We start from the raw sequence: 18,355 nt of genomic DNA, 5'->3' as shown, positions 1-18,355 counted from the left end.
GAATTTTTCAGTGTGAGTGTGCCATATTTCCATATCCTAATTCAAAATAGATACTGACAAATGAAATTAAAAAGACAGAATCTAGTTGGTGGCAGAGATAAAATATGGATAGAAAGATATGAGTTATCTATACATAAAATCCTCTGAAGCCTTCTCATTGGTTGCTCCAAACCACACCATCCCCACCACCAATTCCCATTCATGTGTTACTCACCACACATTCCTCTGACTCTCTTTCCCTACATATGATGTTATACTCACTCTTCCTTTCTACACATTTCTACAAACTCTTCTTAGTTATTATCTTTTTTTGAGTACACTAAGGTTTTAAGTTAAGAGAGCTTGCAAGCCATGGCAGCAACATTGATGGCAGCCACCACTGCAAGCTCTGGCACTGTGATTAAACCAAGTCCTTTCCTTGGCCAAACCAAGGGTTCCAACTCCAACACTCTTAGAGATGTTGTCTCTATGGGAACTGGGAAATACACCATGGTACTCTTCAACAACTCTTTTTACTTCACTTTTTGTCTCAATCACTCTCATGCACCATTGACCATAGCTTAGTACTTGTTTGAAAATTCTTCTACAATTAATTCTAAAAAAGTCAGGATCAATTCTGAGTAGTAGCTTCTAAGTTCCAGAACTGAATTGATTTTGATGAAAGAGAAGTTGATCCAAACATGCTTTTAATAGTGTTGGTTGTGACTTGTGAGGCTGATACAATATTGGGTATGTGTTTGTGAATGTGTAGGGAAATGATTTGTGGTATGGACCAGACAGGGTGAAATACTTGGGACCCTTTTCAGCTCAGACCCCTTCATACTTAACTGGAGAATTCCCAGGTGATTATGGATGGGACACTGCTGGGTTATCTGCTGACCCTGAAGCATTTGCCAAGAACAGGGCTCTTGAGGTGAGTTTTTCATACTTAGATTGCAACATGATGGCTCTTTCTCATTCCTTTTTTGTACTTTACTTCTCAGAAGATTTCAATTATAGAAAAAAGCCAAAATGCTATGAACTTTTCTAGTTTTCACTAGCAATCATTCATTCAGCTGCTTTTATTTTACATATTTTAATGTCCGTCCTGCCGTTAGGCACTGGTTAATGAATTGAAAGACTAATTCTTTACTGAAGAGAATAACCTTCAATGAATTGATAAAATGAAAAATGGAAGCTCATATCCTCTTTCCTTATTATTCACTAATTAAAATGCTAATTTTGAAATTCATTATTATCTATCATGGCAGATGAAGATCTTCTGTCTTTGTTTGATGTTTTCTTCTCTGTCCCACCAATCAAATTGTGCCATGTACATACTCATGCCTACATGACACAATTTGATTGGTGTGACATGGAAGATGACATCAAACGAGAAGGGGGATTTCGGGCCCTGTCATGACATATATTTGTGACACCATACATTCACTTATTAATCATTTACCAGAGATGGCACCAATTAGGAAGGCATGATGATAACCCTTTCCTTCCCAAAATTAAATACTACACTTCTCAAACAATACATTTCACTTTTGAGTTTTGACTCCTTAATTGGTTACCATTTGCCTTATAGTATAAAGGCCTCAATTTCAATTAATCTTTTACAACAAGCATCTTCTTTCATGGTGTGGATTTGATTCATTTGTCATGATGAGACCAACAATGAAACTAAATTGTTATATGATGTATGATATATAAGGTGATCCATGGGCGTTGGGCCATGCTTGGAGCACTAGGCTGCATCACCCCAGAAGTACTAGAAAAGTGGGTTCGTGTGGACTTCAAAGAGCCAGTATGGTTCAAAGCAGGATCCCAAATTTTCTCAGAAGGAGGCCTTGACTACTTAGGCAACCCCAACCTCGTCCACGCACAAAGCATCCTCGCAGTGCTAGGCTTCCAAGTTCTTCTCATGGGTCTTGTCGAAGGCTTCCGCATCAACGGCCTTCCCGGAGTCGGAGAAGGCAACAACCTCTACCCTGGTGGCCAGTACTTTGACCCTCTCGGCCTCGCCGACGACCCTGCCACTTTCGCTGAGCTTAAAGTGAAGGAGATCAAGAATGGAAGGTTGGCCATGTTCTCCATGTTTGGTTTCTTTGTTCAAGCCATTGTCACTGGGAAAGGACCCTTGGAGAACCTTTTGGATCACCTTGATGACCCTGTGGCTAACAATGCCTGGGTCTATGCCACTAAGTTTGTGCCTGGGTCTTAAACACTATGACTTTTCTTTCTTTAATTCCATCCCTGTGATTGTCTTTTGGGTGAACTAATGATGTGTAAATTATGATCATAATGATTGTCGGATTAGTGTACTTCTGAATTAAACCTGGAATGTCCCATGTTAATCTGTGTTGTTCCAAGGCACAGATGAGAAAAGTATAACAATGTGAAAGCAGTGAAGCGATTTAGAATAGTTTGAGCTGTCATATAGTTTCATTAACTTGCAACAACAAAACTAAAATAAAGCTACTCAGATTAATATAATGGGTGATTAATATTGGGTAAGTGTTACATGTAGGCACTTATTTTATTTCAGAGAATGGCTCTACAAAGACAAGAGTGAATACTGAATATTCAATCAATCCTGAATATTAAAAGTCTTTTTAAGATATCTTCAAGCATGTTACTATCATTGCCTAAAATAATTGCTATATCTAATACAATAATAAGCTATTCATACTTCAAATCCGCTTGAGTGAGATAGAAAGAGATCGAAAGAATAAAGATATGAGTGATATAATAGGTGATGTGATAAATATAAGTTGCAGATAGAGATATAAAGAAAAAGTAAATAAAAATGTGATGGTAGTAGAAACACTTGGAGTGAATGAGTCATTACCTAAGCAAATTATTGTTTTAGTTTCAATGAGGTATAGAGGGTCTTCAAACTTCAAAGCCATCCAGGTATTTTCCACCAAACTTCATAAGCTAATTGACTGCGCAGCCAAGCCCGCCATGGACCAAACATGGTCACCAATATCAACTAAGCAAATTATTGTTGATTAAAGAAAGAAAGAAATTGTTGAATGAAAACGGTAGTCAGCACGTGAAGTTCAGCTACCAACCCCATCCACCTTCTCACGGAGCACCCTTATAAATTCTCTTCTCCCCTCACAACTTTCCACCACAACGTTCTCTCACACTACCAACAACAACAACAACTACTGCAGTGCAAACCTTATTCCAGCGACAGAATTTAACGATGGTGAGTGTAGCTGAGATTCGTAAGGCTCAAAGAGCTGAAGGCCCAGCAACCATCTTTGCTATTGGCACTGCAAATCCTCCTAACTGTGTTGATCAAAGCACCTATCCTGATTTCTACTTCAGAGTCACCAATAGCGAACACAAGACAGAGCTCAAGGAGAAGTTTCAGCGCATGTGTAAGCATTCTTTTTCTCTCTAGTTCCATTTTTTTTTGTTTCTATATAACATTTTTTATCATTATCATATAGATTTTGATATTTTCTTGACTTTATTGTACTAATGTTGTTTCTTTATAAATGATTTCAGGTGATAAGTCTATGATCAAGAAGAGATACATGCACTTAACAGAAGATCTTTTGAAAGAGAACCCTAACATGTGCGCTTATATGGCGCCATCTTTGGATGCTAGGCAAGACATGGTGGTGGTAGAGGTACCTAGACTAGGCAAAGAAGCTGCTATCAAGGCTATCAAAGAATGGGGTCAACCTAAGTCCAAGATTACCCACTTAATATTTTGCACCACAAGTGGTGTAGATATGCCCGGTGCTGATTATCAACTCACCAAACTCTTAGGTCTTCGCCCGTATGTGAAAAGGTACATGATGTACCAACAAGGGTGCTTTGCAGGTGGCACGGTGCTTCGTTTGGCTAAGGACTTAGCTGAAAACAACAAAGGTGCTCGTGTGCTAGTTGTTTGTTCTGAACTTACTGCAGTTACTTTTCGTGGCCCTAGTGACACTCACCTAGACAGCCTAGTTGGGCAAGCATTGTTTGGAGATGGAGCAGCTGCACTCATTGTTGGTTCTGATCCAATTCCAGAAATTGAGAAACCTTTGTTTGAGATGGTTTGGACAGCACAAACTATTGCTCCAGATAGTGAAGGAGCCATTGATGGTCACCTTCGTGAAGTAGGATTGACCTTTCATCTTCTTAAGGATGTTCCTGGAATTGTTTCAAAGAACATTGAGAAAGCACTAATTGAGGCATTCCAACCACTAGGTATTTCTGATTACAACTCAATTTTTTGGATAGCACACCCAGGTGGCCCAGCAATTCTTGACCAAGTTGAGCAGAAGTTGGGGTTGAAACCTGAAAAGATGAATGCCACTAGAGATGTGCTCAGTAATTATGGTAACATGTCTAGTGCATGTGTCCTATTCATCTTAGATGAAATGAGAAAGAAATCAGCTCAAGATGGACTCAAAACCACTGGTGAAGGACTTGAATGGGGTGTCTTATTTGGTTTTGGACCTGGACTTACTATTGAAACTGTCGTTTTGCGTAGTGTGGCCATATGATGTACTTGATTTTTTTATTATTATGTAACACTTACAGACTCATTAGATCTTCTATCTATGGGAATGAAAATAAACTCAAGTTTGATTATGTATGTTCAAATTAAATTAATGAATAACTAATTTCTTTTTCTCAGTTGTTTGAAAGATGAGTACTTAACAATTATGAGATACATGTTGTCTGCATATAAAGATGATGAAGAAATCAAGATCATTGGAACTAGTTTCTTTGTTTACATAAAAGTTTAAACACAAATCATAAACAAATCGGTTATGAAAAATTCGGGACAACTAGGACTACGTGCTTTGACAAAAAAATAAAACAAATCATTTGATTCTTGATTGCATAAATATAAAAATCAATTACAAACACGAAAATGAACATCTAAGCCCAACAAATAACAGTACTGATCTCCTGGGAAATGAACCTCCACATTAATTGAGCTTCTAACTATTTAACCAAAAGCGAGATATGAAATTCTTTTCCTTTCATTTTGAAGACATCAACACTGTCTATTTATACTCTTGGGGCTAGGTTTTACAGAATATACAAGAGAAAACTATACTGCTATTACAACTATGCAACCCTAGAACTAGAAGACTACAACTATACAAACAACTCACCCCCATGTCACAAAATTGGTAGATATACAATATTTTTCCCTTCATCAACTAGTACAAAATTAACACTAATCAAACATTCCCACAAGATACAGAAGAAGCAACTCCTGAAAGGGACAGTTTATGACAACAATCATTGTGAACTTGTATAGACTTTTGGCAAAGAGAACATTTGCAAACGGAATGTTATCTATTAAACTTTCCCCACCATTTTCGCCGACTTTTATCCATATCTGAGTTCCCTGATTTATAAAGTCTTGCTTTTGCCTCCCTTAATCTAACCTTGTATTCTTTCTTCCACCCCTCAAATCTATGTTTGAGTTTCCTAAGTTCTTCAATGGAATTCGAGCAAGCAGATTGCTCAATTCTACCGTCAGTCAAAGACTTGACATCACCATCAAAGGTCTGTCTACGCTGCTCAAATTCCTTCATTAGATTGTTGACTACAGCCGTAGCACCGTTAGCATCTCTCCCTAATCCAGCTTCAGAAAGGCTACTAGAATACTTCAAAGGTGTGCTGTTACCAGGCGTTCTACCTGGAGTTCTACCAGGCGTTCGAGGTGTTCGAGATCCCATTGAAGTCGCATCTTCAGAATCATAGCAGAAATGTGATGCAACATCATGTCTCACTTGCTGACCAGTGGCAATTTCTGAGGCAAGGCTGGTTCTAGCAGCAGCAAGACTCATCTGCAAAGAAATTGCAATCAATATTTTCATAGAATTTCTAGGTTCAAACCCAACTATGCATAGGACTCATTAAGTAATAAGGTTGCAACAAACTCAGGGTATATAAGAAAACCAACTGTTGAATAAATTTAACAAATTACATTCTAAATATTAGTATTTTTTTATCAGCAATGAGCCAATAATGAATGCAAAGCAAAATCCATCTCAATAACATAACAGTTCTGCTAATTCTTCATTGAAGACCAACACAAGTGACTATAAAACTGCATTTACTTGGTCATAGGGGGTAAGGGAAATGGCATTTGTTCAAGGAGAGCACCATGAAATGAGCTGAATAAATGTTTGATTTGATCAGACCAATTAACTTCATCCATTACAGTAACATTGAAGAGCACATTAAAAACTGAGAAATATTCAAGCAAAAAACTTACTTGCAAAGATGCCATCTGTTTTTGCCACATCTCCTCCATTGTTTTCATCTTTGTCTCATATTCAATCCACCTTTTCTCAAATTGTTTTAACCGTTCTCTCAATTCTGTACTTTCCTGTTCCTTTTGCTGTATAGTTGCTTCAGCCTTGACAACCCGTCTTTGGAGCTCTTCCAAGGCTGAAGGCAGATTATGGGCATGCTCTTTGGATGCTTCCTGCTAAACCCAAAAACAAATAAGAGATTTATCATATTGAGCAGTCCAGAATTTCACAAACAACATGAAATTCAGCACTATAGATTCATGAGTAAAGCTCATTCAAAGGGTAAATAGAGAAATATATGAATTGAATGAAGGGAATACAATATCCTTAAGGAGGAGACAGACTTGAAGTTTTTCACAACACATTCATGCACATAAGTACTTGGAAATGCTCTGCTAGTGCTAGCATAATGTTTAAGATATAACCGCAAGAATTAAGTAAAAAGAAAGTGCTTGTGAGATGTTGATCTCGCGTAAGGGACAACTAACATCTTTGATTACTACCAATTAAATCATTCAATTACTAGTGCATAAGCATTTTGATCTATACTTTACAACATAATGAACAAATTAGTGTTATACTCCAGATTAATGAATTTAATATGCGAACTTCAAGAAACATTTGATAACAACAGAATGAGTGTGTGGAGCAAAACTTAAATATATCTCCCACTTCTAATCAGAGAATTTATTTGCACTTAATGAACTGCCAAATATAGGCATCCTTCATTCTTGAAAAATTAAAAACAAAAATCATCATACCGGACAAAGGTTGAAAATGAACTGAAAAACATGATTTTAGAAAGTCCATTTTTAGTTGGAATAAGAAATAAGGGGAAAATATTATTTACATGTATAAGAAAATCGAAAAAGAACCAAATCAATGAATTATCTAAATTAAAAATGAGGAATAAGAGTGGAACTTATTGTGTTTTTCTAATTTGAATACATGGATAGTAAGTACCTCCACTTCCGGCATCTTCGTTCGTGACTTTCGTCTAGGTTTTGGATTTCCAGGATATTTCTTGAACCTATTCAAGCTACCAGTATGCTTACGAACCAGCCACCCACGTATTGCTACAAAAAAAGGAAATGGATAATAAGCAAATCATACCCCTCCCAAGGGTTAACTTGAATATCACAGATTCACATAAACATACTAACCAGATTGTAGTGCTACGATTGCCTGTCTCTCCTCCATTGTTTCAGAAGAAATAGTAAGAGAAGATTTCACCATAACACCATATTTCCTTCTTGCCATTTCTCCGCGAACAACTACAATAGAATCAAGTTCACACTTAAGATATATATACAAACGATAACCAAGGTTAAGAACAATTGCAATAAGAATTTGACTTATTTGAGCCTTAAGTTTAGGTGTATAAAGTTCTTAACTAAATGTATGTCAATGAGGTCCTTAGATTTTGATTTTAAAACGTAGAAGCAACAAGCACCAAAGGTTTCTTTTAGTTTAATATTGATTATGTTTTTATGAATAACATTTTGAAAAGTCTGAAAAAAAAGAAAAAGAAAACGTTTATAAACCCTTGACCAAGTTGAGACTTTTGTTCCAAACAAAACTAATATTAATAGGAAGGCATTACATGATTGTAAAGTTGTCGCTCCACTCTTAAGCTCATGGTAATAACGGCGAGCTTGATGACAACGAATGCATTTTTGAGCCCCAAGTACTCCTCGCAGAACTTTTTTTCTCCTATCCTCCAGTGCACCAACCTATAAAATCAACCAAAGCACAAGAATAATCACATCACATAACAACTGTATGAATTAAAAATTTAACATAAAATGTAGCTGAAACAAGACTTTTAAAGTCAATGTATAATTTTTTTTTCCAAACAAACAAATTGGACCGCCATCGGTTCTCATCACATCAATGGGCATGTCGTCTGTCCTCTAGGTCTCTAGGAAGACTTTTGATTCAAGGAACCAGTAACCAAAGTTACACCGTCAGCTCTAAAACCACTGTTGGGTCATGAGGGGCCTAAAACTCTAGATCTCCACAATTAGGTTAAGAGCAAATCACATTAGTGGATTCAACACCATATCTTACACCCAAAACCTTGAGGTATTAGGTGTAGAGGTCCCCCACTTATATGTTGCTCAACATATCTATTTCCACCTAATGCGAGGCTTCTTTATTCACACTTGGAACTCCAAAAAAGTCAACCATGACTAGGGTGGACAATGAATGGATTGGATTGTAATGAATGGATAAATCAAACCATAAGCCATGAATTCAATTAGAATCCATTAAAAACTGCTAAACCCCACCCAAATCATCCAGGAATCATTTTAATGTTTGGACATCCAATTCATATATTAATTCCTTTCATGGATGGGTTATATGAATATCCAAACTAATCTATCTAAACACAAATTGTGTTGAATAGAAAAAAACTAACTCTCCTCTCCCCCCCTCTCACTCCATTTATCTATCAATAAATCTTATGAATTAAGTACGGTTTCTTAAATAGATACATCTAGAAGACTCCTTTATACAAATATATTTCATTCTCCACCTTTTTTTCTTGGTTAAACGCATCTAGACTCCTATGTCCAAATGCATTTCACTCTATAATAACATCTAGCTATCCAACAAATACTTTTGTTGGTTCATGGACCAGAGACTAATTAAAACTAATCCAATCCATTAAATCTATCGATGATTTGATATAATTGGATGTATAGGATTAGGATTGGATTCAGATATGGATGGATCAAGGATCGATGAACTCAGTTGCCACCTAACCATGGCCCAGCTCCAAATACTATAATTGTTCTTAGCATTTTAACCTCAATAAGTATTTTATATACATGCCAAAATGCAGTTTTGAGAAGTGAAAACATGAAACTACTCAGACATACCTGCCCTGTTCGAAGATACAGTTTGGTGAAGCCAACTTGGTACATCTCAGGAGGGATATTAAATTGTTGCAAAACAGCAACTGAGATGCTCAGTGGATCTTGAGCTGCATTGGCCTCAGAAAGTAGAAACCCATACCTAAAATATATGCAGCAATATAAATCAGCCTGTATCTTAAGTTAATATAAAAGTATATATGGTTTCTACACTACCTTCTGGCAAACTCTTGATGTGTCATTCGAGTAGGATATCCAGCCCTTGAAATCCTAACAACTTCCAAAACTCCACAACACTTGAGTTGTTGTAGGACAAGATCTTCATCATATACGCCAGGAAGTTGCTTAGTATTTGGCTTTATACACCGAATAAAGTGAGGTGTGGTGCTCTCCAACTGATGCATCAACTTGAATAATTGGCCCTAATAGAAAGAGAGTTGTTAGGCCTATTTCCCCTCAAATTACAGCTTTCTGCATATTTCTCAGTGTACTATTAAAATCCCTGTAAATCAAATCACTGTTTTTTTGGAGCTCACCACCCACCAATCAATGATATCATAATCATTTCTTTCCAAATATTAAATATGTAGAACAAACTCAAGTAAATGTTACAAGAAAACACCTTGAACTTTGTGCCAACGCTCAGCCTTTGCGAGTCCAGAGCCCCTACGTGCTGGGAATTTGATTGCTTATCAGACTGGTTAAGCATCTCCGAGAACAACTGAAGTAGTTTACAACTACATGATGACAGTAGTTGAATAGACTCAGAAGGCAGTGGATCTCTGTTCTTTTCTAGAAAGCCGCTTGTATCATACAAAACCTGATTGAGGAACAGAAATTAGAATAGTCAGAAACACAAATGCAAAATTGACTTCCATTGTATGCATTCTACATATACAGATATAGCTAAGGTCTAGAGGAAGCGGGAAATTCTCAAAGATACCTAGGGGAAAAAACTCCAGCAAAAACTTTTTTCAAGAAGCAAAGTTGTGTGTTTAACATCAGAATGATATTTTATAATGTCTGTAGGTTGTAAGTGAAAACACTATTGCAAGTAAAGAATAATATTAAATCAGCAAATTTAGTTAGTAGAAAAGAAAAAAAGATACTATCACATAGTCCTGAAACAACTAATTCCGATCAAAAGTGCAGTTAAGCTTTACATTTAAAAACAACTAAATAATCACATTACGATACTTGTGCCTTTACAAAACATATTCTGTATATGATGATATTATTATAACAGATTTAAATTATCAGATATCAGTACCTTACTTCTACTACTTTACAATATCAACACGAAGCAGGAATATGCATAATATTATAATACTCTATACGCAACATTTTGAATATGAACACAACTAAAACTAAGTAATAGAAATAATTAATTAAACTTTGAAAAATAGAACCAAGAAGAATTATAGAAACAAATTGAAGGGATGAATTTGACTTCAATAACAGCAAACAAATAGATTAGAGTGACTAACTGCAAAAGCTCCTATAACATTGAGCAGTCACTAACCTCCCCTGCATAATGGCAAACACTGAAAGTCCTGCCTCTTTCCCCTTTAAAGCAAGGTTTAGCGTGCAGGTGCTGCCTAAGTTTGTTGGCAAATGATAGATCAGTGGCTCTGGGGAACTTTGATTCCTCATCCAACAAAGAGAGTAGCCCCAGAGGCTTCTGCTTATTTTACAACAGAGTACAGATGAGTATGCTAGACACAAAGAATAATGTGAGCTTCAACATCAGGTTCTCAGCATAATAATTTTTTAAAATAATATGTTTAGTCAAAAAGCATATTGTCCAGAAACGAAGGATAAACAAATGCCAAAACAACGGCCCCAGTTTCCAGCTCAGCATAAGAGAAATAACTCACAAAATTTTTAAAAGATTAAACCATGTAAATACCTTCTCAATGAGATCTAAACATTCTTGATTGTCCTCAAAATCTACCTTGGTCCAATCAACACCATCTAATTCATAGTCCTGAAACAAGATATGTAAATTGTAATCTTGATGTCATGCACACCAATCCAGAAAGCCTTTTCAAGAAAAGATGCTTAGCATGTGATATTATTGCCACCTGCTCATTTTGTTGTAACTATGCTTGTTTTAAACAAATTCCCATTTATGCACTTTATAAGTAAAGTTTTCCCCTCTTCTCTCTATCTTTTTTCTCCCTCATACACACACAAATTAGGCCTTAGATGACAAAATATTATATGGTTCACAATCATTCAAAGCACTAAGACATCACTAAGTGGGATAGACAATTTACAGAAGTAAACAATACACTGATTGATATAGGTATGTCAGGATTACTATGTATTATGACTTAGAAAGTCTTGACCGATAATTAGTTTGATAAATTAATTATAATTAACCATGTTGTATAGTGGCCAAAAAACTTAGGAAGTCTTGACTTATACTGCACATATCTAAAAGATAATAACAGTAGTAAAACTTTTTAAATGCATCGACACTATATTTTGGAATTCGTATAACACCATTTAAATTAAGTTACAAAGCATCAAATTACCCAGCAACTTTAAACTTCAATGCAGTAATAATTAATAAATTTCCTGAATCATATCCCATATTTATGATTTTTCATCCAAATTCAAGATTAACATAGCTGCTGACCTCCTGCTCAAGTTTGAACAGATGCCGATTGAAATGTTGTTGAAGCCTTTCATTGGCATAATTTATACAAAACTGTTCAAAGCTGTTTTTCTAGAAAAGAAAAACAAGAAATAATCAGAACATATTCAAATAGTCTATGAACTATGAAGCATCAAATAACATTAATAGAAATTGAATACCTGGAATGATTCAAACCCATAAATATCAAGGATAGATATGGATCTCCCAGTTCGTCGTTTACCCACTTCAAGTGACTTGTTAACTTGCTCTACAAGCCAGTCAAACAAACTTGCATAGATAAATTTTGCTAATGCATCTCTTGCATCAATTGCCTGAACATAGAATAAAAAATTGGATATGATAGTATAATATATAATTAGAGGCTGTAGAATACTAGAACAATTAAATTGTTCAAGTAATAAACAGACCTGCCGCAACGTCAAGGTTTTGGTAATAGTGTCCTTGCCAGCTTGGATTTTATGGGTAGATAATGCTGTCATTAACTCCTGGGAACTGCAACCCATCAGCAAAGCAGCACTGGTTACAGCTGCCAAAAGAAACACCGAATAAAAGTCACTTTTAAGGAGGAGCAGAAATTTTTATGTATACCCTCTAGGTTACTATATTAGCCACAGTCAGTATGAGTCATTGGACAACCTAGTCCTACAAAGTTCAAATCAAATATATTTCTTTCTGCACAGTATGGCATTGAAATAAAAATACGAGTGACTCTCAGCTAGCTTTAAGTATTCAATACCACTGAATTAGCAAACACAAAACATGATAGGGTCATCTCAGATAGCTTTAAGTATTCAATACCACTGAATTAGCAAACACAAAACATGATAGAGTCATCTCAGATAGCTTTAAGTATTCAGTGTCACTGAATTAGCAAACACAAAATATGACAAGGCGCAAGCAGCCCATTAAAAGGCATTATCCATAAATTATGAATCTTACCTTCATCATTAACCACTTCAATGTGATTTTCATTATCCGTAACTTGGAATGATATATTTCCGAGCCACAGTATTGCAGTAAGCATCTTAAAGACAAGCTCTTGATCCTCTTTGCACATTTGAACAGCATCCAATGCTTTCTGGGTAAAAACACAGATGCCAAAAAGAGGGGGGAAAAGACATGAGATTTTAGTAGGCCATAAAGATAATTAAAGAAGCTATACTTTAACAAATGAACTGTCAAATAATATACCATCAGCCTATGAAATTTTTTTGCATCATCAACACCATCAATTGTCATGCAGTCACTCTGATTAAGATATTTATATTCATTGGCCCCTCTTAGATTCAGTTTATCTGCACAAGAAAAGAAAAAATGATTTTGAATGAGAATATATCTACAAGCCCAATTAAGCTGATTAAAGAATCACAATCCAGAAAAAGGTAATTTATGGCATTGCCTGCAGAAATTGGTATCAATGAATTTCCATTTAAAATAAAGTATCTGTTAATGAAAAATTCGTAAATAAAATTAAACAGAAGAGGATAATGATACTTCGAAGACCAAACTCAGCAATCATTTTTAAATTGATTATCTTAAGGATGGTCATTGAGATCTCAAATATGACACAGAAGTATAAAAGAATGCAAACTAGTTGATAGATTGCATAGAAATACACCTTTCAGATCAGGTGAAGATCCAGCACAAAGTTGATAAAATATGTGATACGACCTCTCGCCACAAGCCAGTTGAACAACTCTTGACTGCCAACAGGAAACACGAGAATATGAGAAGAAAGATAAATATTTCAGTTCCACACTTTTGTTCAAATAGGAGCCACATATTACCTTTTCTAATAGAACTGTTTAAGTTGGCAGATGGGAATTTGCATATCAGAGACACAAAGCCATAAGAATGAGTCAAGTCAGTAAATTGCTAAAAAAGAAAAGGATGTCTCAAAAGAACAATTGTATGTAGCATATGTAACTTGAACATGCTTACAGGTTTGAAGTTTAGCCCCACAAATTTTCCCCGTTATGCTGAAATGAATTTCGATCAGCCTCCCCTGCAATAAATCAAAACGAATATCAATTAAACCACTCAATCATTAGATACCTCCACAAAGTGCTCCACAACTTTCAGAAGATTCAAATTGTAGAGTTTGGTGGACATATTTGATAGAGAAAGAGAACCAACAAAGTTATAGAAAAGTTAAAGAGCAACAACAGGAGTAAGTTGCACTACAATGAAAAGGGACATGAACTCACAAATCTGCTAGAGTTGTCATTCCTAGATGTTTTCGCATTCCCAAAAGCTTCTAGTATTAAATTTGTCTGAATAATATCATCTTCTATCCCACAACTGCCCCCACCAATAGCAGCTAAGTATTGCATAGCAATTTTTGCTGTCTCTGTTTTCCCAGAGCCACTCTCGCCGCTGTAAACAAAGTTCTAACAGTGATTATTAACAAGTATACTAGTGACTATATCTTCCTATTTCAATAAATAAATCAGAGCAATTGATTTCAGGAAAATAGAGCCCCTAATTTACGAGTGCTAACCTTATGATAATGGACTGATTTACTTCATCTGCATTGCACAGCATGTGAACAGAAAACCTTCATAAATACACCATTCAACTGAATTCTAAAGATTTCAAAGGAGGAGAAAGAAAGGGAAATTTCATTCACCTCTCATCATCTCATTATAAGCTGCATCTGCCGTAACATAAACATGAGGACTATTGATAGATTTCTGCCTATAAGCTGTGATATAATCATCTCCATAAATTGGTATATCTTTGAAGGGATTGAGTGCAATTAAAATCAGCCCTGCTTTGCTCTGCAAAAAGAAAGCACAAGCAACTTAAGAGAGTACATAGGTAACTATTAAAATAGGAAAAACAAGCCAGAGCAGAAAGCATACGTAAATCATATCTTGAGAATATCTAAACTGAAGATTGTGAAGAACTGAGGGCTCATTTAAATAACTGAGCTGTATAAGATCATCCACACCCTCTAGAAGATCCGGATTAGCTGGTAGGAGTTCTATTCTGGCCACTCTCATAACCTGCAATAGCAACTCAATGGAACATGTCATCTTGCATATTCAAGAGTGATGACTATCTTTCAAAGACACAAAAAGCTAAAAATTTACATTTCCATTGGAGAGTGAAACAGATGCTTCCTCTCCTGAAGTTGACTGTATCGTTCCTAGCCCCCACTTCCCTTTTGGCTGCCTACACCAAACATGAAGCTTCTGTGGAAACAACCAAAAACAGAAAGGAAGTTTTAAAGAAATGCACATGCCATTAAAAATGCCTCAACTTTCAATCTGTGCGAATGGTTAATACTATAGACAAAAGGAAAAAAAACATAACACTGATATATGACTCTTTCCTACACAACAACCGCAAATAAACATTCTTCTTAAGAACATGTTAAAATGAACTTTCATATCTTTCAATCAAATTTTACATAATCAACCAATAGGAAGGCTCCGGGTAACAATGAAAACAAAAAGAAAATTGGACAGAAAGTATGCATGCTACAAACAACTTATCCATGCCTAATATTGACCCACTAAAGAACAGAAATGGTGCTGATATGAAAGATCAACGAAATAAAAGCTCGGAATCAATCAATGTATCAGCTAATAAAGAACAAGATAGTATGATATATTTAAAAATTAAAACTATAATAACCAACCAGAAATTTAATTGAATTAATGTTGGCATAATTTATCTTAGTTGCAGCTGAAAGAGCTCCATGCTACATGGCAGTATCACAATAACATTTTTTTTCCTAACACCATCTTGCATTAGCAGATGCTCTCATCCAAATACCAAAAAAGCATCATACTTAAACTTGAAAACATAACTAACTGAGTAATTCAAACACTAAGAACCACTGTTAAAACTTCATCCACAAATCTAATACAAGTTGTAACATCATCTATCCATAAACCAGCAAGCTATCATTAACAATCATGAACACTTTCAAGTTACCTTCTTAATGAAATAAGCAACGTTATCATCCTCCAATTCCAAGGATGGGGGAGCTACAGAAGCAGCAGCAGAATCATCAGCAGACGTCGAAACAGGACCTGTCAACGCTTCTTCAACAATCTTCTCCTCCGATTCCGCCACATAAGGAGATTCAAAATCCAACTTAATCTTCTTTCCCCCAAAACTACCTTTCCTGCTATGCCCCTTCTTCTTGGCATCTTCCTTCTCATCCAACATTAAACCCTTCGGCAACGTCCTCCTCGCCGGCGGAAGCCGAGCTCTCGACGTCGGCCGCGACGGCAATGCCGGCGGCAAGTCCTTCGGCTTCTCCTCATCATCTCTCCGGCGAATCGAATCAAGCATCTCCTCCAACGAGCTCCTCGCGAGAGAAGATGGCGAAGGTGATAACATCATCTTCTTCAGATTTCTTCAAAAATTTCTTCAAATTCTCACAATCCAGCTCGAGATTTCAACACCCTTTTGGGATATTAGGGTTTGTTTTGAATGAATCAAGAGAAACTCGGAAAACGAATTACAGAAGTGCATTTGCCAAATCGAGGAACATGTCGGGTTTCCATTACTGAAAGCGAAGAATACGAGGTTGTAATAGCGAGGAGGTTGAGGTTGTTGAGGGAAACTAACCTCCTCAAAAACAACACAGAGAGAAAGAGAAAGATAACAGAAACCAAACACCCAACAATATTGGAAAATTTGGTTAGTTGTTTTGTGCTCTGTTTCTTCTTCTGTTGTGTGTGTTTTTCTGAAAACTCAATGAAAGGTAAAAACTGTGTGTGTGTAAAGAGTTTTGGTTGGTTTTTTATGGTGATGTGATGATGGTGTTTTGGTTTTTAGCCCAGAAATTCAAATTTCTCAGGTGAGGTGAGTTGGCAAGACAGACATGAGACAACCAACCTAGCAATGTTTCATTATTCCTTACTTCATAGAGAACCGTTTGCATATCTTAGGGTAAATAAATAATGTTGTTTTAATCTACCAAAGTATATGAAAATGATTTTTTGGATATTGTAAAATTGATTTGTGAAGTTTGAAATAAATTAAATTAAATTATATGGGGGTTGTGGGGGTTGTGTGGGTGGGAGTGAAAAAACGTGGGAAAAGTCTGACACTAGGATTAAAGTGGAAGATTGCTGAAATGGGCCTGGATTTGTAGATCAATTATTATGAAGCTTGTTGTAGCTTCCACTTTCCAAAACTAATCAAAGATTTGCTAATAAATACTATTGAATACGGAGATCACCCATGGTTAGTTTTTTTTTTTTTTTGAAATGCATGGTTAGTTACTTCTAATTGTTTATAAAATAACAATTGGTTTTCTCTTTCAAATCTAGTGTGTGTAATTATAAAATTTAAATGATTGGATTAACATGCAAGTCTTAGAGTTAATTTTAAGAATGTAAAAGTAATTTTTTTTGTTTTTCTTCATCGGAAAACAATATATAAAGAAACGACGACACTGAATAACATGCAGAGAGTTTTTGACAAGAGAGTTTCCAAATTATTAGGAAGAACATCTAAAACACTATCACTCGGAATCAAAGAATGGGAACCCAATCGTGCCAACCAGTCCGCCTCTGAATTGTGTTGATGGATTCTCTACAACTCCACCCTCCAAGCTCTATTGAGAAGTAATCTAATGTTCTTCGATCTTCCTAATGGGGAAGCACCGCTCACCTGCTGCATCCTCAAGAGCAAGCAACAACTTTGCGCAATCAACCTTGCATACCGGCAACCTGTTTATCTTAATAGCACAATTTAATCATTTATTTATATAGTATCTCCACAATTTAACTAAACTATTACCGCTCTACTCAACAAATAGAACAATGACCCACATGTTAGAGTGGCGCGGTGGAATGCTACCCTCTTCACAGTCTTACGACTCAAGAGGGGTTGGGAGTTTACCATCTACACATTGATTTAAGAGGCTAAAAGCATACATGGTCTATGACATCATCCACATACATTTACCACAAAACCTTAAGGAAATGGGTGAGTGGGTCATTCCACTTATAAACTCTTTAACTCTTGCTTACATATCCAATGTGGGACTATTTCATTCACAATTGTTACTTCAACACTACAGGCCTATACTTCTGATTTTGAACTTCTCATCTATATTAAATTCCAACTCATACAAGCTAGGGGTGTTCGTGGGACGGGTTTCGTTTGACCCTCACCCGACCCTAAATATTGATCGGGTCATCTTTGTAGACCCTAACCCGTCCATAAACCTGAAGTAACCCGACAATGACCGGGTCTAATTTGAACCGGGCGTCCGGGCCTATATAGGACAAGATCGGGTTGGCTCGAAGACACTAAAATTCTTAAGGAAAAATTTATGGGATAATTATTTTAATCCTAAAGCTTGAAAAAATTAAAAAAAACCAGATTTTGTATTACCAAACATTGTAGTGGCTTGAAAGGAAACTTGCAATTTTCCAGTAGAGAATTGCTAATGATGCAACACGAATTTTTATATATTACCAATACATAAAGAAATGAATATAGCATCATAAAGTATACAAGAAACATACATGATCAGAACTTTTTTTCCATAACAAAATCATTCT

At 36.0% G+C, this 18,355-nt stretch overlaps 3 protein-coding genes across 4 annotated transcripts; 2 read left to right on the top strand and 1 right to left on the bottom strand.

Moving 5' to 3' along the window:
* Positions 1 to 191: 191 nt before the first annotated feature.
* On the top strand, positions 192 to 2,410 carry LOC130748820 (chlorophyll a-b binding protein 13, chloroplastic). Its single transcript, XM_057602064.1, has 3 exons — positions 192 to 492; positions 752 to 913; positions 1,700 to 2,410. Exons 1-3 carry the CDS (start codon positions 352 to 354, stop codon positions 2,207 to 2,209), a joined length of 813 nt encoding a protein of 270 aa, XP_057458047.1. The 5' UTR covers positions 192 to 351; the 3' UTR covers positions 2,210 to 2,410.
* A 694-nt stretch (positions 2,411 to 3,104) lies between these two features.
* LOC130748819 (chalcone synthase 4-like) lies at positions 3,105 to 4,632 on the top strand. The gene is made up of 2 exons (XM_057602063.1): positions 3,105 to 3,377; positions 3,508 to 4,632. Exons 1-2 carry the CDS (start codon positions 3,200 to 3,202, stop codon positions 4,497 to 4,499), a joined length of 1,170 nt encoding a protein of 389 aa, XP_057458046.1. The 5' UTR covers positions 3,105 to 3,199; the 3' UTR covers positions 4,500 to 4,632.
* Positions 4,633 to 4,814: 182 nt separating this feature from the next.
* LOC130748817 (myosin-2-like) lies at positions 4,815 to 16,705 on the bottom strand. 2 transcript variants are annotated; one of them, XM_057602059.1, is made up of 24 exons: positions 15,765 to 16,705; positions 14,915 to 15,016; positions 14,684 to 14,827; positions 14,449 to 14,599; positions 14,320 to 14,347; positions 14,027 to 14,195; positions 13,761 to 13,824; positions 13,607 to 13,620; positions 13,438 to 13,522; positions 13,011 to 13,114; positions 12,759 to 12,897; positions 12,227 to 12,345; positions 11,978 to 12,130; positions 11,799 to 11,888; positions 11,064 to 11,141; positions 10,677 to 10,835; positions 9,777 to 9,974; positions 9,371 to 9,576; positions 9,161 to 9,296; positions 7,879 to 8,008; positions 7,439 to 7,549; positions 7,239 to 7,351; positions 6,236 to 6,451; positions 4,815 to 5,804 (listed from the first exon to the last, which is right to left on the bottom strand). In XM_057602059.1, the coding sequence occupies exons 1-24, from the start codon at positions 16,176 to 16,178 to the stop codon at positions 5,304 to 5,306; spliced, it is 3,624 nt and encodes a 1,207-aa protein (XP_057458042.1). In that variant the 5' UTR covers positions 16,179 to 16,705; the 3' UTR covers positions 4,815 to 5,303. The 2 variants fall into 2 exon arrangements, with proteins under 2 accessions (XP_057458042.1, XP_057458044.1); XM_057602061.1 differs by having other exon boundaries at positions 6,236 to 6,448; positions 15,765 to 16,704.
* Positions 16,706 to 18,355: the final 1,650 nt, after the last annotated feature.

This window comes from Lotus japonicus, chromosome 3, assembly GCF_012489685.1.
Source record: "Lotus japonicus ecotype B-129 chromosome 3, LjGifu_v1.2".
NCBI classification, from domain to species: domain Eukaryota; kingdom Viridiplantae; phylum Streptophyta; class Magnoliopsida; order Fabales; family Fabaceae; genus Lotus; species Lotus japonicus.
Note: the sequence above shows the minus strand (reverse complement) of the source record. Positions and strands in the feature narration are given on the sequence as shown.